The 27378-nt window shown below is 39.4% G+C and overlaps 1 protein-coding gene across 1 annotated transcript in view; it reads left to right on the top strand.

Moving 5' to 3' along the window:
* Positions 1-733: 733 nt before the first annotated feature.
* Positions 734-27378, top strand: part of LIX1L (limb and CNS expressed 1 like) — a 39940-nt gene continuing 13295 nt past the window's right edge. The window contains exons 1-4 of the mRNA XM_053704491.1: positions 734-1016; positions 9161-9324; positions 9644-9784; positions 21632-21727. Coding sequence (XP_053560466.1) covers positions 803-1016; positions 9161-9324; positions 9644-9784; positions 21632-21727 — 615 coding nt within the window. The 5' untranslated portion in view covers positions 734-802. The remainder of the gene's footprint in view (positions 1017-9160; positions 9325-9643; positions 9785-21631; positions 21728-27378) is intronic.

The following is a 27378-nucleotide window of genomic DNA, read 5'->3' as shown; positions in this document are numbered from 1 at the left end:
AAAGTAAAGTCATGCTTAGTAGGAATTGGCCTCAGAGTCAGATCCATAATAGTTACTGGAAGGAAAATGGGTGCCAGCCTTACACAACCACCGATATCTTTGTTATTTAGTCTTATGGTCAACATTACCAAAGGAGTAGAATCACCCTATACACGTATTCTTAATATTAAGCATTATTTAAAGGCACGTTCTCATTTGTTCTGTGATTTTCACCCGAAGCTATATCCTAGGCCACGGTAAATCTCACTAAGAACTATGCTACACTGTCCACTCATGTTCCTCTCAACTTTTTTAAAAAAATAACTATCTACAATGGTGTAAGGTGTATACCCATAATAAATACCCAATGGTAAAATGCGTTTTGTATCAAGGACCTAATGAACTGAATGTTAATAAGTGGTAAATTCGTAAAACATCTCAATCACGAAGCTGTTACAAGTTCATGATTTGTTTCATTTTGTTTGCTCATCACTTGTGTGTACTTTAGTGCAACATCAAGGAGCTAACACTGCCCCTTTTCGTGATTGACAGCTAGGAGTCCTATACTTGTTGATTGACATATCAGCTGCTTACTATATGGAAATAACCACGCCTCTTTGCATGATTGATAGAGGATCACTTGTAAACTACTGTAAAAGGCTTTGCATAATTCCAATGATTGGCAGCCCGGGACAGTTATTTTCGTCCCTGATAGGCTGCAATCTCAGCATCTTCAGAGATTCAGTATTTTGATTGGTGGCGTCTGTTTCCCCTCCCCGCTTCCTTGCTGAGTGAGAATCTCCATATCCCTCATCCCGTTATAATGGATACGCTCCGTGCTCAGCGACTGCAGCCCGGTGTTGGGGCCGGCGTCTCGACGGGTACTCTTCGCTCGCTGAGGCCCGGTGTTACTGGAAGTTCAGCCGCTCCACCCCCGATTGGTCTTCCTGGAAGTCCGGGAAATCCAGCCGTGCTCAGAGAGGCAGTGGAGGCCGTGGTGAGGAGCTTCGCCAAGCACACACAGGGATACGGGAGGGGTGAGTGCGAGAAAACAACATGAACTAGGGACAGTTCCATATATTATAGCAGGGCATGAAGGTAGTAATAGAGGATTGTGCCAGTCATTATAGGTAATGGAGACTATAATGGCAGTCATTATATGGGATGGTAATAGTTAAAAAGGTCAGTACCAAGAATGAGCAGCTGGTGTTAGGCGTTATAGAAGGGTAGTATCAGGCATTATTGAGGGATAAAACAGCAGTGGCAGATATTAAGATCTACAGAGGTTGGCAGGCACATGCATAGCATATATAGGTGAATTAGAAGGTAGTGCCAAACATACACAGCCAGAATTGTCTGGTAAAGGAGGGCCTGATGATCATATACTCTCAGGCATGGATACAAATAACATAACATCTTTGGGGGTTTTGTTTAAGCATTATATTGTAATGCAGGTGCTTCTCCACATCCAGAACCAATCATAGCTAGCTAAACAGCCCTCAAGCCAAAATATGGCGTCTTTAAAATTCTTCAAGGGACCTCACAGTACTGAAAATACTTCTTAGATAATTTTGCTAGAACACAGGCCCTAAGGGTCTGATGATCTGAAGCTCTCTGCTCTAGCGAGATGATCTAAGACGTCTTGTCAGTACGACGAGGTCCTTCAAATTATTTTAGAAAGGGAAATTTTGTTTCAGAGCTTTTAATTTAGCTATATAGGGTTCTGGGTGTGAACACATATACAGGTATACCCCGCTCATACAGCGGGTTAGGGACCGGAGCCCTGCTGTAAAGTGAAAACCGCCTTAAAGTTAAACAAGGCAGTTTTAGCTTTCTTTTCACTTGCAGTGTGTTTAAAAACTTGAAAACATGTTTAAACTAACATATGTTAGGGGTGCAATAGTGCTACGTTTAGTTTAACACTAGCACAGCACTGTATTCAATAAATACTGTACCTGTAAAATAGTGACAATGACTATAGTAAAATTTGCCAGACTATAGCACTGAGACACAGATTGCACTGTAATGCTGTAAACAGAGAGAACTAATCATAACAAAATGGTGCCAGTCACTTTACTCGCAATCTCACAATGATTACTGTACTGTTTCAAAATCACTGGAGGATGAACTTCAGCTCCACAAAGCGCTGTATTAGCGAAACGCTGTAAAGTGAAGCGCTATAAAGTGAGGTATACCTGTATAAAAATCTAATGCTGAAAACAAAACTTCAAACGATTTTGTGAGATTTCTCTCTGTGCCTGCGAGTGAGAAAAGGGAGATCGATGCATTAAAGGAATAGTCTAGTCAAATTTAAATGTTCATGATTCAGAGAGAGCAGGCAACTTTCTAATTTACTCCTATTATCAAATTTTCTTTGTTCTCTTGGTATCTTTATTTGAATCTAAGAATAGTAGCCGGTCCATTTTTGGTTCAGCACCTGGGTAACGCTTGCTAATTGGTGGCTACATTTAGACAGCCAATTAGAAAGCGTTACCTAGGTGCTGAACCAAAAATGGGCCGGCTCCTATGCTTGCATTCTTGCTTTTTCAAATAAAGATACCAAGAGAATGAAGACAAATTGATAATAGGAGTAAATTAGAAAGTTGCTTAAAACTGCACGCTCTATCTGAACCATGAATGAAAAAAATAGGTTTTATATCCCTTTAACCCCTTAATGACCACAGCACTTTTCCATTTTCTGTCTGTTTGGGACCAAGGCTATTTTTACATTTCTGCGGTGTTTGTGTTTAGCTGTAATTTTCCCCTTACTCATTTAATGTACCCACACATATTATATACCATTTTTCTTGCCATTAAATGGACTTTCAAAATATACCATTATTTTCATCATATCTTATAATTTACTATACAAAAATTATAAAATATGAGGAAAAAATGGAAAAAAACACACTTTTTCTAACTTTGACCCCCAAAATCTGTTATACATCTACAACCACCAAAAAAAACATATGCTAAATAGTTTCTAAATTTTGTCCTGAGTTTAGAAATACCCAATGTTTACATGTTCTTTGCTTTTTTTGCAAGTTATAGGGCCATAAATACAAGTAGCACTTTGCTATTTCCAAACCACTTTTTTTCAGAATTAGCGATAGTTATATTGGGACACTGATATCTTTCAGGAATCCCTGAATATCCATTGACATGTATATATTTTTTTTTAGAAGACATCCCAAAGTATTGATCTAGGCCCATTTTGGTATATTTCATGCCACCATTTCACCGCCAAATGCGATCAAATAAAAAAAAATTGTTCACTTTTTCACAATTTTTTTCACAAACTTTAGGTTTCTCACTGAAATTATTTACAAAAAACGTATGCAATTATAGCATACATGGTTGTAAATGCTTCTCTGGGATCCCCTTTGTTCATAAATAGCAGACATATATGGCTTTGGTTTTGCTTTTTACTAATTAGAAGGCTGCTAAATGCGACTGCGCACCACACGTGTATTATGCCCAGCAGTGAAGGGGTTAATTAGGGAGCATGTAGGGAGCTTCTAGGGTTAATTTTAGCTTCAGTGTAGTGTAGTAGACAACCCCAAGTATTGATCTAGGCCCATTTTGGTATATTTCATGCCACCATTTCACCGCCAAATGCAATCAAATTAAAAAAACGCTAAACTTTTCACAATTTTAGGTTTCTCACTAAAATTATTTACAAACAGCATGTGCAATTATGGCACGAATGGTTGTAAATGGTTTTCTGGGATCCCCTTTGTTCAGAAATAACAGACATATATGACTTTGGCGTTGCTTTTTGGTAATTAGAAGGCCGCTAAGTGCTGCTGCGCATCACACGTGTATTATGGCTAGTAGTGAAGGGGTTAATTAGGTAGTTTGTAGGGAGCTTGCAGGGTTAATTTTAGCTTTAGTGTAGAGATCAGACTCCCACCTGACACATCAGACCCCATGATCCCTCCCAAACAGCTCCCTTCCCTCCCCCACCCCACAATTGTCCCCGCCATCTTAAGTACTGGCAGAAAGTCTGCCAGTACTAAAATAAAAGTGTTTTTCAAAAAAAAAATGAAATACTTTTTTAGCATATTTACATATGCTACTTTGTAGGATCCCCCCTTAGCCCCCAACCTCCCTGATCCCCCCCCAAAACAGCTCTCTAACCCCCCTCTGCCTTATTGGGGGCCATCTTGGGTACTGGCAGCTGTCTGCCATTACCCAGTTTGCAAGAGAATTTTTTTTTTTTTTAATTATGTTATTTTTCTGTAGTGTAGCATCCCCCACCCCCTGACTAATGTATTTTATATATATATATATAAATATTATTTTTTTTAACTATTAATACAACTTTTTTTCTGTAGTGTAGCGGTTCCCACCCGCTCCCTCCCCGTGCACGCTCCCGTGCACGCCCGTGCGCGCCTCCGATCACCCCCGCCCACGATCCCGCCCCCCTACACATCATCAAGACCATCGATGGCCACCACCCGCCTCCCGAACCGGCTCCCACCCACCAACGAATTTAGCCGGTGATGCCCGGTGCAGAGAGGGCCACAGAGTGGCTCTCTCTGCACAGGATTGCTAAAAAAGGTTATTGCAGGATGCCTCAATATCGAGGCATCACTGCAATAACCGGAAAGCAACTGGAAGCGAGCAGGATCGATTCCAGCTGCTTTCCAGACCAGGGACGTACGCCACACGTCCTCGGTCATTAACTGTATTTTTTTTGAGGACGTGTGGCGTACGTCCTTGGTCGTTAAGGGGTTAAAGGATAGTAAAAAGCTGCTACTAGGCATAGTCAAGAAAGAATCACAGTACCTGCAATTTCACAGGGAGATCAAGGTAAGGGGATGAGGGAGGAGCACCGGAAAGCATTGTCTGTGAAGAAAAGCAATAAGTGAAGCATTTTTATGGCAAATAGTGCCATTTTGGGAAGCTTAAAGAGATCTGAACCCCCAAAAATATTTCATGATTCAGATAGACCATGCAATTTTAGACAACTTTCTAATTTACTTCTAACGTCAATTTTTCTTTGTTTTCTTGGAATCTTTTGTTGAAAATCATGGACATATGCTTAGGAGCCAGCCCATTTCTGGAGCACTATATGGCAGCAGTTTGCAAGAATGTTATCCATTTGGAAGAGCACTAGATGGCAGCACTGTTTCCTGCCATGTAGTGCTTCAGATACCTACCTAGGTATCTCTTGAACACAGAACATCCTGTGAACAAAGCAAATTTGATAACAGAAGTGAAAAAGTAAGTCCACACTTAGAGTAAAGCCGTGATCCAGAGATGATTGTCTATCGATTTCGTAGCTAAGATGTCATTTTAAGGAACCATTGTTTTTATGGACTTCCAATAAAGGTTCAAGTTTTACTCTCTGCATATCTGGCTCTCGGCTTTACTCTGAGTGCCAAGTTACTTCTTACCTTACTACAGTGTGTGTGCCGCTCTAACGGAAGGGGTTCTCCAGCACCGGTCATGTGGTCTGACTCTGACACTGAAGCACGCTACAAAGAAAAAGCAGAAGCCTGATGCGCTCTGGATGTGTGTGTTTATAATTTTAAGTAAATTGGAAACTTTTCTTTTTAAATGGTATGCTTTGTCTGAATAACATTTTTTTTTTTGGGGGGGGGGTTCATATCCCTTTAAATAAATGACAGTTCCATTCTGTATTAAGGAAGCAGACACTGGTACCAAGCGTCACTGGAAGATGGGAATGTGGTGCCTGATGTTAGGGAAAGGTTTAAAGGAGGCACAATGTATGGTGTTACTGCTGTTTGTAGGTATATGCAAGAGCAAAAAATGAATAGCAGCACTCCAATAGAGTTATCTTCAAACTTTTATTGCATATCCAGGAGTAAAAAAAGACACGTTGCTGTCTTTTTGTACTCCTGGATATGCAATAAAAGTTTGAAGATAACTCTATTGGAGTGCTGCTATTCATTTTTTGCTCTGGAATTTGTTTGCTGGGCTGTGCAGTGCCTAGCTATAGCGTGCACCCATCTAATAACAGTGTGAGCTGGACTTTTATGATTGATTGTAGGTATATGCAAGGCATTATTAGAAGTTAAATTGCAACTCCTTATCAAGTGCTATACAAAGGTCTTCACATATTATACGTAAGAAAAAACAATGTTAAATAGTAATTACCAAGGTGATCATTCGTGCACCAGTCATCAGTGCTGATATCAGTAGCATTCATGGGTGCAGGTGAATGAAATGCTAGCTATTTACAGAGGCCTATGCAAGTCCATGTAATTTGTGCTGCTTTATTTGAAACTTGCACCACTAGATATTAGAAGTCATGCTGGTTGGGTTGGTATAGCAAGTGCAGTATATTTGTACAGAGGTTTAAATGATCTTGTAGAAAAATCTGCAAGTACAGCAAATCTGGCAAGAAGATTAAAGGGAGCAGTTAAACCAGCAGTTTCCGCTCGGAACCTGAGCAGTACGTTAACTATGACAATTGCAACTGTTTTCCTAGTGGAGAAGGGCTCTGCTAGTATGGCAAGAAAATATTGGCTTATCAAGAAGATATTTTTTAAATATCCTTTTTTTTAGATGAACCTAAGTAAAAAAAAAAACTTACTAAAAACTAACCAGAGCTGAAATTATAATAACATTTATTTATTTTATTATTCAGAAAACACATGCAATTTTAAATATCTTTCCATTTTATTGCTATTATCAAATTAGTTTTGTTCTCTTTGTATGCTTTGTTGAAAAGTATACCTAGGTAATCTTAGAAGCTGCTGATTGGTGGCTGCACATATATGCCTCTTGTCATTAACTTTCAGCTAACTTCCAGTAGGGCATTGCTGCTCCTTTAGCAAATGATACCAAGAGAATGAAGCAAATTAGATAATGTAAGTATAATAGAAAGTTGTTTAACCCCTTAATGACCACAGCACTTTTCCATTTTCTGTCCGTTTGGGACCAAGGCTATTTTTACATTTTTGCGGTGTTTGTGTTTAGCTGTAATTTTCTTCTTACTCATTTACTGTACCCACACATATTATATACCGTTTTTCTCGCCACTAAATGGACTTTCTAAAGATACCATTATTTTCATCATATCTTATAATTTACTATAAAAAAAAATATAAAATATGAGGAAAAATTGAAAAAAACACACTTTTTCTAACTTTGACCCCCAAAATCTGTTACATATCTACAACCACCAAAAAACACCCATGCTAAATAGTTTCAAAATTTTGTCCTGAGTTTAGAAATACCCAATGTTTACATGTTCTTTGCTTTTTGTGCAAGTTATAGGGCCATAAATACAAGTAGCACTTTGCTATTTCCAAACCACTTTTTTCCAAAATTAGTGCTAGTTACATTAGAACACTAATATCTTTCAGGAATCCCTGAATATCCCTTGACATGTATATATTTTTTTTTAGTAGACATCCCAAAGTATTGATCTAGGACAATTTTGGTATATTTCATACCACCATTTCACCGCCAAATGCGATCAAATACAAAAAATCGTTCACTTTTTCACAAATTTTTTCACAAACTTTTGGTTTCTCACTGAAATTATTTACAAACAACTTGTGCAATTATGGCATACATGGTTGTAAATTCTTCTCTGGGATCCCCTTTGTTCAGAAATAGCAGACATATATGGCTTTGGCGTTGCTTTTTGGTAATTAGAAGGCCGCTAAATGCCACTGCGCACCACAAGTGTATTATGCCCAGCAGTTAAGGGGTTAATTAGGGAGCTTTTAGGGAGCTTGTAGGGTTAATTTTAGCTTTAGTGTAGTATAGTAGACAACCCCAAGTATTGATCTAGGCACATTTTGGTATATTTCATGCCACCATTTCACCGCCAAATGCGATCAAATTGAAAAAAAAGTTAAATTTTTCACAATTTTAGGTTTCTCACTGAAATAATTTACAAACAGCTTGTGCAATTATGGCACAAATGGTTGTAAATACTTGTCTGGGATCCCCTTTGTTCAGAAATAGCAGACATATATGACTTTGGCGTTGCTTTCTGGTAATTAGAAGGCCGCTAAATCCTGCTGCGCCTCACACGTGTATTATGGCTAGCAGTGAAGGGGTTAATTAGGGAGTTTGTAGGGAGCTTGCAGGGTTAATTTTAGCTTTAGTGTAGAGATCAGCCTCCCACCTGACACATCCCACCCCCTGATCCCTCCCAAACAGCTCCCTTCCCTCCCCCACCCCACAATTGTCCCCGCCATCTTAAGTACTGGCAGAAAGTCTGCCAGTACTAAAATAAAAGGGTTTTTTAAAAAAAATAAAAATTTTTTTTAGCATATTTACATATGCTAGGGTGTAGGATCCCCCCCTTAGCCCCCAACCTCCCTGATCCCCCCCAAAACCGCTCTCTAACCCTCCCCTCTGCCTCATTGGGGGCCATCTTGGGTACTGGCAGCTGTCTGCCAGTACCCAGTTTGCAAAAAAAAGTGCTTTTTTTATTTTTTTGGGGCTTTTTTCTGTAGTGTAGCTTCCCCCCCCCACACAGACAATCCCCCACCACCTTGCTGATCTTTTTTTTTTTTTAAGATTTTCGATATTTATACATTTTTTATTAAATCATTTTCTGTAGTGTAGCGGTTCCCACCCGCTCCCTCCCCGTGCACGCGCCCGCCCCCCGCCCTCCCGTGCACGCGCGCGCGTCCGTGCGCGCCCCTGCTCGTCCCCGCCCACGATCCCGCCCCCCCTGCACATAACCAGGGCCATCGATGGCCGCCACCCGCCTCCCGGTCCGGCTCCCACCCACCAACGCAGGTAGCCACCGATCTCCGGTGCAGAGAGGGCCACAGAGTGGCTCTCTCTGCACCGGATGGCTACCAAAGGTTATTGCAGGATGCCTCCATATCGAGGCATCACTGCAATAACCGGAAAGCAGCTGGAAGCGAGCAGGATCGCTTCCAGCTGCTTTCCAAACCGAGGACGTGCAGGGTACGTTCTCAGGCATTAACTGCCTTTTTTTTGAGGACGTACCCTGCACGTCCTCGGTCGTTAAGGGGTTAAAATTGTATGCTCTATCTGAATCATGAAAGAAAAAAATGTGCTGTCATGTACCTTTAAACTTTAGGAAAGCTCAGGTCTGATCATGGACACCTTTATATATCACTTTACAACAAATGTCATGTAGCTTTCTATATTCGTTAGAATGGTGCTGCGTGATTGTAAAATGTATAGTTTAATAAAACTTCCTCTCCTGTCCCAGTAAATGTGGTGGAAGCTCTCCAAGAGTTCTGGCAAATGAAGCAAACACGTGGTGCTGACCTAAAAAACGGAGCGTTGGTGGTGTATGAGATGGTCCCTTCTAATAGCCCTCCTTATGTCTGCTATGTCACCTTGCCAGGAGGAAGCTGCTTTGGAAGTTTTCAGGTAACGCCCTCTCTTGTAGCAAACATCATGTAAAATCTTTACACCTCTACATAAATGAATGCAGAATTTGTAGGTCGTTTTTATTACTATTGTTTCATCTTGTGCATTTAAAATAGCATCATGATCTCAGTACTGCGTGTTCAGCTGCCTTTTTCATTTCTGTCCACCTCGGTTTGGATCTCCTCTCTGGAAAATGTTTGCCTAATGACTTCAGGATGTTAGATCTGGGTTGTATCATCAGACTAGCTGCAATGAATAGGATAAAAACATCCTTGGCTTAGGTTTTTTCTAATGCATTTTTTTTATTGTTTCCTTCTAGTTCTGTCCCACAAAGGCTGAGGCCAGGAGAAGTGCTGCAAAGATTGCCCTAATGAATTCTGTGTTTAACGAGCATCCTTCACGCAGGATCACTGATGAATTTATTGAGAAAAGTGTTTCTGAAGCTCTTGCGACATATAATGTAAGGGGAGTGCTTGTTAGTCCCTGACATGTTCATTCAGAGATAAGCTATTTATATGTGATGAGCATTTAGTTGACATCTGGAAGTATTCAGTTAAGATTTTGTATTAGATTAAACAAATAATCAAGCATGATTTCTGTCTCTTATAACACACAACACAATGTCCTTGGCACTGGCTTACTTCAGATTGTAGCATGGTTTCTTTTAGTCTCTGTTAACATATTTTGTTAATTAAAGGTAAAACTAAACGCCTTCTAATTACAGGACATTTTTGTTGTATTGCTATAGAATATCATATTAGCCAAGTGTAAACATTTTAAAAACAAATTAACAGTTTGCTGCAGTTTTCAGCAGCCAAACTGCCCCCACCACTTACTTTATTTGGAGTAGCCAATCCAGACTTTTTATTGGTGTAGACAATGTTCCTCATGTTATTAAAAAGTGCATTGTTTTGTACTTCGTTATCTAATAAGCACTGCTGAGTCCAAATAGGGACAGATATGTAGCATGGTTAGCTATAAGAAGACTGCTTTGTCAATTTCCAGTACCTTAGAAATAAAAAAAAATAAAAAAATCTGACTTAAATTACATGAAAAGGGGCAAAATAAATAATGAACGTATATTACAAATGTGTTTCACTACATATATTTAATAATTTTATATTATCATTTTAAGATGTTTACTGTCCTTTAACTGAAGTTTCAGAATCTTGTTGTCTAAATGTAGGTAAATAATAATGTTACAATTACTTCTGAGTTTAGAAACCCTCTCAATAAACATTAAAGGGACAGTATACACTCATTTTCATATAACTGCATGTAATAGACACTACTATAAAGAATAATATGCACAGATACTGATATAAAAATCCAGTATAAAATGGTTTACAAACTTACTTAGAAGCTGTCAGTTTAGCTCTGTTGAAAAGGTAGCTGGAAAGCCCACTGCAGGTGGGAAATAAGACACTCCCCCCCTCCCCCTTCTTTTGCATATGAAAAGACCCTTTACACAAACAGGAGCAAGCTGGAGAAGGTAGCTGACTGTAATCAAATAAAACTTTGGGGCTTGGTTAGGAGTCTGAAAATCAGAGCAATGCTATTTAAAAATAAGCAAAATTATACATTTATTTAAAAAAAAAAAACTTCATGGGCTATATAAATAGATAATCTAGAGGGGGCGGAGCCAAGCGGAGCTCCAAGATGGTAGCTTTTAGTTAGAGCTCCGTGTGCTGGATCAGGGTTAGGGTCCTAAATCCTAAGACTAGAGCATATTATGGGGGTTATTTCAGTCCCTTAATACCCTAATACACCAAAGAGCTGTAGTGGGGCCATTAGCTGATCGCATCTGACCGGAGGAGACGAAAACAGAGGGCAAGGAATTTATCCCGGGAACCGCCATCTTTCCTCCTCCCTCGCCTATAGACAGCATCGCAGCAAGTAACAGGGAGCTTGCGGGCAGCAGCGCATCTCACCCGGACAATGCAACTAGCAATCCCTTCCTGGTATATCGAGGAATCGCTCAGCCCTCAGCACTACAGACGATCCGGCCAGTCAGAGTGAGTAATCCCCACACGCTCACAGTGTTCAAAGTTATATTAAATGGGCCAGACACTGCCTATACAAAAAATGAAGGACACGTTATTCAACTGAGGCTGAAATATAAATATCCCACCAAGATGCTAGATAATCCGGACAGGGAGAGGCTTCACAATCTAATGTGGGTTGTATGACTTTAATATGCATAACATAGGAAATAATGGTGTATCAAGATAGCTGAACAGCGTTACAGAAGCATATCACACAGGGGCTGTATTGAAGGCCTAACCCAACCACGTGGCACCTACATCAGGTCCCCCTAATTCAATACACCGCAGATGTAACTAGACAGTAGGGGTTTATCTGGCCTTTCTCTACTGATTATCCTGGGACCGGTTCTAAGATCCTGCTTGGTCTGTACTTTTGGGACTTTGGGTGACATTCAGCTCCGGAGGAGAGGCAGACTGAAATTGAAGGAGGCTTAGTTTTGGGCCTTTATTTTGATTACCAGCCAAGCCTTTGCTTTCATCCCCATACTTAACATAAGTCTTACATTCACACTGCAAGACTGCCATCTTGTGGACAAAAGGTAAATAACAGCCCGAAAGACCCTGTTAATCTCACAGCAGATATTACAAGAAGAGGAGTGATTTAAGGACACTTTATCCTGGCAGACAAGTAATTAGAATTGACGCCCCTCTTATTTGCTCATGTGCCAAGAGATTGTAATGGCTTCTAGAAGACTGAATAAGTTGGAGAAAACAAACAAGAATACACCTGTCTCCTCCTTTTTTAAGCCGTCACAGGGCGACATTCCACACAGTATGTCCAAAGAGATGGAAGGAGACAAAGAACCTTCTCTGATCGCATCTGACCTGGCAGATGAAGATACCCCCCTGACAAGAGCGGACCTACGTATGCTTGTTTCCAAACAAGACATTACAAACAGCTTTGACAAATTATGGTCCAAGATAGACACTATGCATACTTCTATGAATGAAAGCTTAAGTGACATCAAAAGAGAAATTTCTGAACTCGGCACTAGAGTTGAAACCTTGGAAAATAACAGTGACAACCTAATAGAGGATGTAGAAATGGCGGTCCAGCAGGTCTCACAACAACAACAAGTGGTAGATGACTTGTTGGACAAGATTGAAGACATGGAAAACAGGGGAAGAAGAAGTAACATCCGACTGAAAGGCATCCCAGAATCAATAAAGAATGAGGACCTCCCCTCCTATCTCCATCAACTGTTCTGCGCAATCACAGGGACGGATCCCTCAACAGAAATAGAAATAGAGAGGGCCCATAGAGCCTTAAAGCCTAGGCCTAAACTTGACTCCCCTCCCAGAGATGTTATTGTGGCGTTCTTAAGGTATCCGGAAAAGGATAAAATTCTCAGAGAAGCAGCCAAGCAACCAACCTTTAAATTTAGGGGTAATATAATACACTTTTTCCAGGACTTGAGTACCAGAACTTTGCAGAGAAGGGGCACCTTGCGACCCCTAACTACTCTTCTCAGAAAAAACCAAATCCAATATAGGTGGGGTTTCCCATTTGCCCTGTATATCACCAAGGACAATAAAATCCTTACAATCCGAGATGCAATTGGGATCCCAGACATCTGCGAAGCCCTGGGCCTTGAAACCCCGAACATACCAGAACCCTCGCTTTCAACAGAGACGCCTAAACCAACAAGGATACCGTTGAAATCCCAGAAGTCTCAATGGACAAGATCACCCCAAAAAAGGCAGAAAAACAGATGACAGACTCTATCTGTATAATTTGGTTGGTCTCTTTGTTTCTCCCCTTCTTTTTTGCAGGTCACAGAAGAGAGTTGGAGACTACAAGATAGAAACACTGAAATCTGAACCTTAATACCAGGTCTAACGGAGGTTTCTACATTTAAAGTCCTGTATCACAGACTCTAGTTCACTTCACTTGTTGTAACCATCTCACTTATATTCAGAATATCTATCTAGTGAGAGCACATGTTCAGCCGTTAGTATTTATAGAAAAGTTTAATATTTATTTCAAGTCATTATGGCCATTTTGCACTATACTCTCTCCCCTATAATGCACTACATGAGAAGATAGTTGGCCCTTCCCCTGGTTCCAGTTCCCCCCTAGAACCATATATGTTATTTCAGAAGGATAACTCCAGGGAAATATTTTTTACTCCAGGTTTTTGGTTATGGATTATTTTCATCAATGTTATTGACATTAACCTGTTTTTCTCTTTTTTTCAGACTCTTTCTCTTCTTCTTCCTCTACCTATCCCACCTCTCCCTCCCCTACAAAGACTACAGGACCTCCTGCCACTAGAGTACAAACCAGCAAATGTGGGCAAGACTAATAGAGCTATAGATAGGGGTAAGATCTATATTTCATACACTGAACCAGAAGGTTTATGGTACACAATGAAATATTCCAAGAACTTCACACATACTCATGGCCGCATCTAATATTACCCTAGTCTCTCACAATGTGAGAGGCCTCAACTCAGAGGTTAAAAGAAGAAAGGCATTAACACAATACAAACATTTAGGGGCCAATGTAATATTTCTACAAGAAACCCACTTCATATCAGGTCACATACCAAAATATTGGGAGAGACAATTCCCCTTACATTTCCACTCTACCACTGATAAGAAAAAGAGAGGAGTGTCTATCCTGTTGCATTCCTCTTTGAATTTTAATGTCACAAACACCATTACTGATAAGGAGGGAAGATACATAATACTACGGGGCATACTTAATGAGGTGGAAGTTGTTTTCTGTAACATTTACGCCCCGAACGACCACCAGGAACAATTTTTCACCAGATTATCTTTCCTTCTATCTAGCTGGAATGCCACCAGAATATTCCTAGCAGGAGATTTCAATGTCTCATTATATAAACAAGACTACCATCCCATGACCCAACATCCCCACAGACATCACAGACATATAAGTAAGGCTAAACATATAGTACACACTCTGGAGGGTCACAACCTATCAGACTCCTGGAGGGCCCTTTATGGAGATACATCAGATCACACCTATTTCTCCCCTGCACACCACAAATATTTTAGATTGGATTATATCTTTATGAGCCAAATACTACTAACAAATCTTATATCCTCCTCCATTTCTCCATGCGTTTGGTCGGACCATGCAATGGTATCGATTAAGGTGGAAGGGCTACTTCCACCCAGTTCAATGAAAAACTGGACTTATGACCCCACAATTTTGAAAGACCCGCTACAAAAGGAGTCTATCCTTAAACACATGTCAGACTATTGGGAGGTCAACGTTAACTCGGTTGATAACCCCATCCAGGAGTGGGCTGCTCACAAGTCGGTTATTAGAGGACTTTTAATCCAGCTAAAATCGCAACACAAACGTAAAGCAAAAACAGCAATCATGACACTTCAAGCGGAAATAACCGCTTTGGAAAAGCGCCATAAACTTACAGGCTCTAACAATATTTATAAAACTTTACAAGATAGGAGACAGACCTTAGACAAGATACTTAACGACCAATCGATTAGAGCAGGATTAAGACTGCAGGCCAAATATTTTGTCTACGCTAACAAGCCAGATAGGTTCCTGGCCAATAAAATCAAAAACAAAATCAGGGACATAACTATTCCTACACTTTACAAAATGGGTGGAGGGGTGACCTCAAACCCTATAGACATAGTCAACAGTTTTGCGGCATACTATGGAACCTTATATGATGGACGAAAAGTTAGCAACACACCACAAACCCAAACGCTGCTTGACAAATTTTTAGAAGAGGCTAATCTACCTAAGATTGACCAAAAGGACCTCGACACTCTCAGTGCTGATATCACAAGCCAAGAGGTGCTTACAGTCTTACGAGATCTAAAACCAGGGAAAGCAGCTGGCCCAGATGGCTTCCCAGGGGACTATTATAAATTATTCAAAACATCCCTTACACCCCACCTAGTTAAATTTTGTAACCACATTCTGCAGGGACAAGCCATCCCCCCCGACCTTCTGGACGCCAAGATTATAGTGATCCCCAAGCCAGGTAAAGATAAAATGTATTGCCATAATTACAGGCCAATCTCCCTGATAAACCAGGACTTAAAAATTCTAACAAAAATTTTAGCAAATCGTCTCAAACACATTCTCCCTAAGTTAATCCATCCTGACCAGGTGGGCTTTATAAAAAACAGAGAGGCCCCAGACAACATTAGAAGAATGATAGCCCTACTGGATTATGCACAAATAACAAAAACGCCTTCTCTGCTGCTCTCCTTGGACGCAGGGAAGGCGTTCGACAGAGTTGATTGGGGCTTTATGCAGGCAGTTTTAGAGAGAGTGGGGATAGGGGGCCCATTTCTAAAAGCAATTAGAAGCATATACTCTACCCCTACAGCGAGAGTGCGGGTCATGGGCCATCAATCAGATAAATTTGCTGTCCTTAATGGAACTAGGCAGGGGTGCCCCCTGTCCCCACTATTATTCGCTTTATGCATTGAACCCCTCGCTCAACATATTAGAAACTCCCCAGATGTTGCAGGTATAACGGTCAAACAGAGGGAATATAAACTCACTCTATTTGCAGACGATATTTTGCTATCTTTATCCAAACCCCTGATCTCACTCCCAAATCTTTACAAAATTATTGATGTATATTCCAAAATATCCGGATACAAGGTAAATCTGGAGAAATGCGAGGCTATGCCTCTAGGAATCCCCGAACATACTAGAAAGCTAATCGAACTAAACTTTGAATTCAAGTGGGCCAAACACCATCTTCAATACTTGGGGATTAAACTGACTAAAAGCTCATCTGATCTTTATCAAGCAAACTTTCCATCATTGTACAAATCTATTAAACAGGATTTGAGACAGTGGGGTAAACTAGGATTTTCTTGGGTGGGCAGGTTGTCCGCAGTCAAAATGACTGTTCTTCCTAAGATTCTATACTTATTTCGCACCCTCCCTGTCAAAATCCCCACGCCAGACTTAGAAGATCTTCAAAAACACACCAACAACTTCATAAGAGGTAATAAAAAAGCCCGAATAGCAACGAACACTCTCAATAGGCACAGAAGGTTGGGGGGGGTTGGGGCTCCAAATTTCAAACACTATTATCAAGCAGCTAGATTGGCGCAGACAACCCTTCTTAATGAAATGGAGGAGGATATCATCTGGACAAAAATAGAAACAGACATTATGGAAATAAAACCACGAACACGGGTGCTTTGGGACCCGAAAAACTGCTCAGGAAGAAACCACTACACCCTCCCTCTATCAGACTTTATGATCAGACAGTGGTCCACACTTACTTCTACTCTTAGATTACTACCACATAATTCGATCAAAACGCCACTAAGTTGTATTATTAAACCGGAACACACCTCAATTATTAAAAAATGGGAAAACAGGGGGTTATATAGGATAGCTGATCTAATGGAGAGGGGCACAGTAATTACTTATACTCAGTTACAAGAAAAAATACACCCAGACAAACTTCACTGGTTCTTCTACCTACAAATCTCATCCATCATACTACATCATACATCAGGGGACCAGAGAGGGCCTCTTACCACTTTAGAGACTATCTGTAGCTCACCAACGAGACCTAAGAAAGCAATTTCTCGAATTTATCAAACAATCCAGGAAAATACAGGGACCACCAAATCCCCCCTTCAAGTAAAATGGGAATTAGACCTAAATAAAGAATATGACATACATTCCTGGAATGAAATTATTTACGGGGCAGGGAAGGGGCTACTAGGAGCTGACATGCTTGAAAACGTAATTAAAACCAACTTTCGTTGGTACCTTACACCACTTATTACCTCACATGCCATCAGACACGGATCCAAACTCTGCTACAGAGGCTGCGATGTGGAAGGTTCCTACAGACACATGTGGTGGGACTGCCCTCATTCACATAGAACATGGAACAGACTATCACACTTTTTGAGCTCTCTTTTAGATAGTCCAATTACACTTTCATTAGAACAAGCACTACTGCACACTAAACTTAAGGAGTTCAACAAACACATAAACCATTTCATAAAGATAACATGTACAGCAACTAGGGTGTGTATAGCACGCCGATGGAAGGAATCTGCCCCTACATGGGGAGAGGTTATGGTTAAAATCAGACACTACTATAACATGTCAGCACAGGCTGCCATATTACAAGACACACAGGAAACCTTCCAGAAGGTTTGGTTCTACTGGATTATGCACGACACATCAAACTCCAGAATAGAAGACAGGTGAAAGGTTAACTTCAAGGAAGCGCTTCTATTAAAGCATTGAAAAGCTCCCTCAGCCCCATTAGATACTAACTTGGAACTTACAAAGTTAGGGCAGAGATCCTGGCTAAGTCCTCCCCCATCCCCTTATCTACCCTCTTTCTCTCCATTTCTACATCATCTCTTTCTTCTTCTTTACCCTATACTTTAGGCCTAACGAAAAAAGGTTTACATTGTTTTTACATGATTCAGTTTAATTATATTTGTTAGGTCCATCGCCGGACTCTGTACATGTAGATGGTCGACTAATTGTAACATCGGCATTTTTTTTTTTTTTCCTTTCCTTTTCTTTTACTCATATCTTGTTATTGTCAAAAATATACTCAATAAAAATTTATTTCAACTAAATAGATAATCTACAAAACATTTATGCAAAGAAAAAATGAGTGTATAATGGCCCTTTAAATAGACCAAGAAGCATTACATTTCATTATTGAAGCGGCAACTGCCCTCTTTGTTGAAATTTTATTCCACCAATCAATAAAATCAATTCTGTATAATTAGACTTTATATCTACCACAGGCACTATTTTGCTTATCAAATTAAAAATGAGCACATCATTCTATACTTTTGTATACAGTAACATACAAAGTAATGGTGTAGCTCTCAACAGTTTAAATGATTAGAAGAGAAGCGCTCAAAGCTATTATCTTTTGTGGACAAATGATAGCCAAAGTGATATACTAATATATAAATTTATCTGGTAGGAGAGATGCAAAAAATAAAGTTAAATAGAAAACCAAATGAGAAATAAATAAAATAATAAAGTCGTTTTACTATCGGCATTAAATCCGCATAATTTATATGTCTGCTCAAGCTCAGATAGAACTGTCTAAAACCTGGGTTAGCCAACCCTTAAAATACAAAACCTGTAAAATATTAACTAGATGTAGCGTCTCCTTGAAAGATATGCTACCAGACTGGTGTAATGGTAAAACAGATGATTTGATGTGAACTTCACAATGTAGGATGAGAGTAATAAAAGTGTGGCCATTTGTATCCTTATAACGAAAAAAAGATTGTCTCCTGTGATCCTCACAAATAACCCAACACCATCGATATCTGTAAAGTGTCCAATTGCAGCAAGAAAGGCAGAAACAGATTGCCATAAGTTTCCTTATAGAAAGCACATCTTGTGACGAAACTTACTTTCTTTAAGGAAACCTATGGCAATCTGTGGAAAAATGTACATAATTAATGTAATTAAAGGATTACTTTCTGTTATAGTTTTTAAGCTAAACAACTAACATATTAAAGTTAATAAACATTAATTAAAACCTACTGACCTTTTATTTTCTCCAAATTGAAGTTTCATAACGTTCTAAAAGTTATATCTTTTATTCGCCGATGATGTCACGTTATCCTGCCCACTATTTTCAGCACTGCGTGTTCAAAATACTTAAACCAATAACTTTGTGTTTAAAGCGCCATTTTGAAACCTAGGTTTTGTAAACGGATTGGTACAGAGCAAAGGATACCCACGGAGTGGGTTTGGAAAACCATTAAATTTGCAGACAAGATTTCTGATATACGGTAGAGATATGTTAATGAAATGCTATTGATAAAAAGCGTATTTGGGGTAGTTAGTTAGTAACAAGCATTGAAAATATTTACTTACAGTGGCCCTTTAATGCTCTAACAAGTCTAACTTGTTAGAGCATTCATTGTAACCCTAGAGACCCTGCACTGCTATAGGTAAAGTGGAAACTGCCACTGACTCTATCAGCAACAGAAGTCACACCTTTGACCCAGCTGTGGGACTACCACTGCTGATTGTGTGATCAGCAGTTTCCGTTCAGGGTCAGAAGTGCTCTGCTGCTCCCGGGGAGTACTTTAACTATGTGTTTAACCCATTTTCAAGGGCTTATCCCATAGCACTGCATGTTTTTCCACTATAATGTCCCTTTAAAGTGATTGTAAATCCTAGAATTTGTGAAACGCTAGGATTTACCATTGGAACAAATAAAGGGGACTTTCAGTCATGAAGTATAAAATACTTCATGCTAAAAGCTCCTTTATTTGGTGGAAACGTCACCTCACAGCAAAATTGCATTCTGCTGTGGGCTGTCTGAGCAGCTCAGTGCAGCGAACACTTCCAAAAAATAAAGGAGCTTTCAGCATGATGTATTTTATACTTCATGACTGAAAGTCCCCTTTATTTGTCCCACTAGTAAATCCTAGCGTTTCACAATTACTTTAACAAGCTATCTTGTAGTAAATTGACTGTGAGGTGTAAGGAAGCTTATGTAAATATAAGGCTTAAAGGGCCATTATACACTCATTTTTTCTTTGCATAAATGTTTTGTAGATGATCTATTTAAAAAGCCCATAAAGTTTTTTTGTTTTTTTTTTAATTTATAATTTTGTTTATTTTTAAATAACATTGCTCTGATTTTCAGACTCCTAACCAAGCCCCAAAGTTTTATGTGAATACCGTCGGCTACCTTCTCCAGCTTGCTCCTGTTTGTGTAAAGGGTCTTTTCATATGCAAAAGAAGGGGGAGGGGGGAGTGTCTTATTTACCACTTGCAGTGGGCTTTCCAACTTCCTTTTCAACACAGCTAAACTGACAGCTTCTAAGTAAGTTTTAAACCATTTTATACTGGATCTGTGCATCTTATTCTTTATAGTAGTGTCTATTACATGCAGTTATATGAAAATGAGTGTATACTGTCCCTTTAAGGATATATTACTGTCTGTGATTCACTGTACCCATTCTGGTATTAATGGTACCCAATGCATTTTTTTTTTTATATATCTCATGCACTTATCGAGTCTGAACCTAAAGATATTAAAAATGAATTTCATCCTATAAATGTTTAGTTTGTTGTTAATTTATAAATAATCTGGGTGTACATAAATGAGAAAATAATACATAAATTGCACAGCTGTTCTTTCAGATGTTCCTGAAATATGAAATAATGATGCATTAATATTTAGAAATGTGGGCAACCTGTAGATTTGTTTTGTTTGTATGCTGGGTTAAGCACAGGCCTATTAATGTTATTTAGACACGTTTGCAGTGTACTTCTATTTGCGCAAATAATTATCACTGTTAGAGTGAGCTAGCTTTTAATACGTACATAATCCACCGGCACTATTGTAGTAGGCCTCATGCAAATGCCTCACATTCTGCTGCCTTGTGTGACAAAACCTGTGGTACATGGAGCATTCGAAGCAGACAAATGTTTGTGCATGCGGCCTACTTAAAGTGAAAGTAAATCCTAGCGTTTTACGAACGCTAGGATTGACTATTGAAACAAATAAATGGGACTTTCATTCATGAAGTATAAGATACTTCATGTAGAAAGCTCCTTTATTTGTTTCAGTCGATCGTCGTTTTAGGCTGCTACAGCAGCCCACGGCTAAAGAAATGTTTTGCTAAGAGGTGAGGTTTTCACCTCTTAGCCAATAGCCGTGCGGTAAACCCGGCTTGGCGCTAGGATTTACTTTCACTTTAAAGTTTGCCAGTGAGTTGTGCGCAATACATTTATTGCAAAATATTTTCCAATGATATTTGATTTTGCACTTATTGAAATTATGGGCTGTGCAAGACTTCTGCAGACAGCAAACTTAAGATGGAAGATGTTTTAAAACAAAATCTTGTGGTTTAATGAATTTATTGTAGAAGCCGCTCTATTAAAAAAAAACACATATATTAAGTCCCACACCCTTTTTTAATTAACTGAAATAAAGTGTTTATGGAAAGAGTTGACTTTTTTTCAGTGCTGTTAAAAATGTTTTCCCAGGATGATGGATAACTTGTTTTCTTGGAAATATATTAAAAAAAAAAAAAAAGATGGATTTATTTTTAGCTCCATCAGCTTCTCATAAAATATCTGTGCAATGTGACAGATGCTTTTCTTTAATGGTCTGTTTCTATGAAGTTGATTAAAATACTATTAACATTAATAATTGCCAGTAAGAGATGGTCTATTAATAGTAGAATGATCTGCCATTAATCTAATGTTTTATTTGTTAGGAACAAATTATGCATCATGCATTCTTTATCTTTGTTTATAGGGTAATCGAGAAGAAGCTGACAACCCAAACACGGGTATAGGAGCTTTCCGGTTTATGTTGGAGTCCAACAAGGGGAAATCTATGTTAGAATTTCAGGTACTCCTTACAACAACCTTTGTGGTTCTTATGTTCTATAATAATTTACTGTTAAAGGAACATGAATCAGAAATGAACTTTCATGGTTTAGGTAGAGCATGCAATTTTAAGAGACATTTCAATTTACTTAAACTGTCAAATTGACTTTGTTCTTTTGGTATCCTTTGCTGAAAAGCAAATCTAGGTAGAATCAGAACAGCAATGCACTACTGTGAGCTAGTTGGTGAATGGTGGCTGTACACATATGCTTGTTTGGCGATTTACCAACTGGTAGCACGCACATATGCCTCTTGTCCTTGGTTCACTGTATATGTTCAGCTTAGTCCCAGTAGTGCATTGCTGTTCTAGAGCTGACTTTGTGTTTAGAGGCAACCAAAAAATTTAGGAGCCAGATTTTTTTTCACATTAAGGGATTTGTATTTGTAATGTGTGTGTGTGTATTATAATGCTAATAAATTGTTAAAGAAAGAAGCTGTGTCAACATTTAACCTATGGATACCCACTGACATTAGCTACCTAAAGAAACCAAAGAGTACTATCCCATATGCTGAAATATATCATTTAAAATACGAATCAGGGCAGCCTTGAGACTTATTTCTGCAAAATAAGTTTGCTCTAAGTGTCATGCTTTAGGAGCAATACATTACACTTCCAGGATGAGCAGCAACCCCCCCCCCCCCCCCAAACTATGGGTCTTGTAGCTAGATGGAAGAGCAGTTAACCCAATGGTTGACAGAAAGGGCTGCAGTGCACTGCGCAGCAATACACTTGCAGTCCTCTCTGGTAGTCGGGGGTTAAAAAGTAGCCTTGGACTTTTTTTTCTGCTCTGCTGAGGAAAAACAGCTGGTAGAGGGGGGGGGGGGGGGCTGCAAGCTACAGGAGACAGGAGTTGCAGCTTTATCCCAAGGTCTCTGTGTGCACTGACACTGCAGTACAAGAAACGGCCTCAGCACAATGCAAAGTGATGCACAGATCCAGTCCCCTTATGCTCTGTCAGAGCGGGAAGCAAAGAGACCCCAGCAGTAGTGTAGGGTACTGGGTTCCATGGCAGACTGACACTGCTGGGACCTGCAAAGCTGCACAGCCCAGCAATTCCTATGACTCCAACTCTCCAAAGAAACTGGCAGCAGTCAACAGGATTGCTTTGTAGTTCCCAGCAGCATGGCTTCAAAATGATCTGGTCGCTACCTAGTGAGGCTGGCAGCAGGAAGTTGGGGTACATTTGGGGATCTTGGGGGCGCCAAACCAGATCGCCATGCCCTAATTTTAAGGTGCCAATTGCACCCTAGCACCGGGTTTGCCGGGCACTGCTCTAACATATTACAGTTTTTTTCTTATTGCACTCTTAAGATAAGATAATGTGTTATCTAAGTAGTAATATAAAGAAAAAACCATGATCAGCAATGGGGGGGGGGGCATGCTCCTTTTTAAAACCTGTATAATAAAGGGAGGCAAGAGGTATAAGGTTCTCAGCAGAGAGGAAAAACTCTGGACTGTTTGAAATTGTGAAGGACTGATTATTTTGCAGTATGAGATTAGATCTTTCTTACAGATCTAACAGTCCTTTTTATTTTATTTTCTGAATTAAAAAAAAATATAATAATCCGTGAAATGCTAGAGCATTGAGATTAAAGGGACATAATATTCATGTGATAAATCACTTGAAACTGATGCAGCATAACTGTAAAAAGCTAACAGAAAAATATTACCGGAGCCATCCGATGTAAAAAGGAAGATAAGTCTTGGGGATCTGGAAAAAAAGTAAAAATAAATATATTTAAAAAAAGTTTTAAAAAAAAAAAGCGCAAAACCAGCTTAGCACCCAGGTGGGAAATGGCTTAGCAGCCAAAGGGTTAAAAAAGGAAGAAATGAACAGCCAATCAGCATCAGCAGTGCTGAGGTCATGAACTGTTTTACTATGATCTCATAGTAAACTTCCTTAAAGGGACAATTTACCCAAACATTTTCTCCCCTTTAATTTGCTCCTAATCTATTTTACCTGCTTGAATGTAATGAATTATTTACAATTAGCTTGTTTACTCTTATTTCGGCATTTGAAATAGCTATTTTAGCCTGTGGTATCCCCACCTATACTGAAAGTTTTTAGACTTAAAGGGACAGTCTACACCAGAATATTTATTGTTTTAAAAGATAGATAATCCCTGTATTACCCATTCCCTAGTTTTGCATAACCAACACAGTTATATTAATACACTTTTTACCTCTGTGATTATCTTGTATCTAAGCCTCTGCAAACTGCCCCTTATTTCAGTTCTTTTGACAGTCTTGCATTATAGCCAATGATGGTGGCTCCTAGGAACTCCACGTGCGTGAGCACAGTGTTATCTATATGAAACACCTGAACTAACACCCTCTAGTGGTGAAACACTGTTAAATGCCCTGAGCTTAGAGGTGGCTTTAGGGGCTTAGAAATTAGCATATGAACCTCCTAGATTTAGCTTTCAACTAAGAATACCAAGAGAACAAAGCAAAATTGGTGATAGAAGTAAATTGGAAAATTGTTTAAAATGACATGCCCTATCTGAATAATGAAAGTTTGTTTTAAACTAGACAGTCCCTTTAAGTCCAAGTTACTGACAGGCTATGTAAACACAACCAGCAGAACATAATGAGATCTATTTTTTACCTGTAAACTATCCCTTTAAACTGAATATGGAAATAACATGAGTGTGTGCATGAGGCACGCTCCCTTGCAGGTCTTGGGACAGACATACATATTTGCTGCTTAGAAAACAAAAAGCGAGAACAGGGCGCCCCAATGGTGTGATATCTTCACAGTAGAAATCAATTTGAGTAACTTAAAGAAACGTACTCTCATTTTGAGCAGCAATAAACAAGTGCTACACAGGCAGGCTGGACAGTTAGAAGTCGCCCAGCAGACTTGTACTCCACGGCAAGGATTTGCCAGTATGGTGCAGGAGATATGCAGAGACAGGTAAGGTGTAGGTAGCCCAAAACCAATCAGTGCAGAGAAATCAGCAGCTCAAAAAGTACGGCTCAGGACGATATGCAATGATAAAAACAGGTATATTTAATAAAAACCAGTACAATCGATACAATAAAAAGTCTCACAACCTGTTTATCTCAAATTTACCGTTTCATCAGGTGAGAAGTTCTGCTGTGCGACTTCTAACTGTCCAGCCTGCCTGTGTAGCACTTGTTTAGTGCTGCTCAAATTGTGAGTACGTTTCTTTAAGTTACTCAAATTGTGAGTTCGTTTCTTTAAGTTACTCAAATTGATTACTACTGTGAAGATATCACACCACTGGGGCGCCCTGTTCTCGCTTTTTGTTTTCTCAGCTTTTTGGTCTCGTCTATACAAGATCCCTATATTAGAGGAAACTGCCGGTTTACAACAACACACCATTATTGCAGACATCGTTTTGTCGTACTTTGTTACTTTTTATTTACAGACTACCTTATGATTTATCACTTTGGTGGTTTATGCGCCGCACTTTAGTGTCATTTTTTATATGTTAATATATGAAAGTGTGGTTACACCACCGTGTACCACACCCTTAGGGGGCGCCTCCTTATACAATGATACAATATAAACAAAATAGCATTAATAATACAAAAAGATCACCAAACAGCGTCTGGTCATAAATATCAACACAATGTCCATATACCCAAAGGTAGGTGTAGTTCCCAAGATGGTGTGGCAGCTCTCTGTCATAGGACGGTCATCCTGAACTGTAAACTGTAGAAAGAGAAAGGAACAGAGGCTCCAACATGGCCTAGTACCACCAGAGCAATAATAGATAATCAAAATGCAAGTGTATACTCACAAACGGAGCGCACCCCACGGTGCTATTGGTGCAGACTGGAATCTCACAGTGATCCAGCTCACTGAATATCTACAGCGCACAGCCAATCGTGGGTCCTTAGGATAGCCTGTAGTGAAGTTCCTTATTTCCGCAACCATACGGCACAGATTTGTTACATTCTTTATGTCCAGCTTAGTCTACAAAGTTCCGGATTTTCTGGTTCCCCTGGGCGAAACACATTATTATTTGCCAGGGGAACCAGAAAATCCGGAACTTTGTAGGCTAAGCTGCCGGGACATTTTGATTATCTATTATTGCTCTGGTGGTACTAGGCCATGTTGGCGCCTCTGTTCCTTTCTCTTTCTATTTTTTATATGTTTATGTGTGGTGCTATTAGTTATCTGTTTGTTTTTAATATTTGCTGCAGTGGGGTGTGATTACTTAGGACATTTTGATGTAAAATATCTTTCTTTTTACATAGAGATGTTTAGGTGATATTTTCTAGTTAGCTGCATCACTTTCTAGTGTTTCAACATTTGGGTATCATGTCTCTTTAACTGTTTCACAAAATACTTTTGTATTCCAAACTTTAGAAATAATAATCCTGATTTCATAAATACTGTATACAAAAGTGGGAGATGTATATTCCAATGCACTTACTCATGAGACTTGAGCTCTGTTAATTAAAGGCACACTGAACCCAATTTTTTTCTTTTGTGATTCAGATAGAGCATGCAGTTTTAAACAACTTTCTAATTTTACTCCTATTAAATGTTTTTCATTCTCTTGCTATCTTTATTTGAAAAAGAAGGCATCTAAGCTAAGGAGCCAGCCAATGTTTGGTTCAGAACCCTGGATAGCACTTCTTTATTGGTGGGTGAATTTATCCACCAATCAGCAAGAACAACCCAGATTGTTCACCAAAAATGGGCCGGCATTTAAACTTACATTCTTGCTTTTCAAATACAGATACCAAGAAAATGTGATAATAGGGGTAAATTAGAAAGTTGCTTAAAATTGCATGCTTTATATGAATCGCAAAAGAAAAAATTTGGGTTCAGTGTCCCTTTAAGACTATTAATCTATTAATTAATTTCCAAGTGCTATAAAGCTTTGCAAGCTGACCATAGTACAGAATAGGTTCAAAAGCTGAATGCGGCACAACACAGAGGTCAAACGATTTCCTTTTCTCCAACATTGGTGTGTCCGGTCCACGGCGTCATCCATTACTTGTGGGAAATATTCTCCCCCACAGGGAAAGGCAAGGAGAGCACACAGCAAGAGCTGTCCATATAGCTCCCCCTCTGGCTCCACCCCCCAGTCATTCTCCTTGCCGCTCTGAACAAGTAGCATCTCCACGGGGATGGCGAGGAGTTTGTGGTGTTAGTTGTAGTTTTTTATTTCTTCTATCAAGAGTTTGTTATTTTAAAATAGTGCTGGCTTGTACTATTTACTCTACAACAGAAAAGTGATGAAGATTTCTGTTTAAGGGGGCTATGATTTTAGCACAAGTAACTAAAATCCATTACTGTTACCACGCAGGACTGTTGAAACTAGAGAACTTCAGTTGGGGGTAACAGCTTGCAGACTCATCTGCTTCAGGTATGACTAGTCTCCTTCTAACAACACAGGCTAATGCTAGATGACAGTCATTTTTCCCCTCAGGGAAAACGGTAAGCCATTTTTCTTTCACCTCAGCAAAAAAGATAACAGGCTTCCCCTTTTTGAATTTTATGCTGGTAGACACTGTTAGGGGCCAAATCGATTGGTTTTTATTGCAATATCATGGCATATGAAATGTTTTATGAGCTCATATACACTTGGGGACGTTTTTTTATTGATCTGGCTTGTTTTAGACACCTA

The sequence above is a fragment of the Bombina bombina genome, chromosome 1 (assembly GCF_027579735.1).
Source record: "Bombina bombina isolate aBomBom1 chromosome 1, aBomBom1.pri, whole genome shotgun sequence".
Taxonomy (NCBI): Eukaryota; Metazoa; Chordata; class Amphibia; order Anura; family Bombinatoridae; genus Bombina; species Bombina bombina.
The sequence above is the reverse complement of the archived record's forward strand: the minus strand, read 5'-3'. Positions and strand labels throughout refer to the sequence as shown.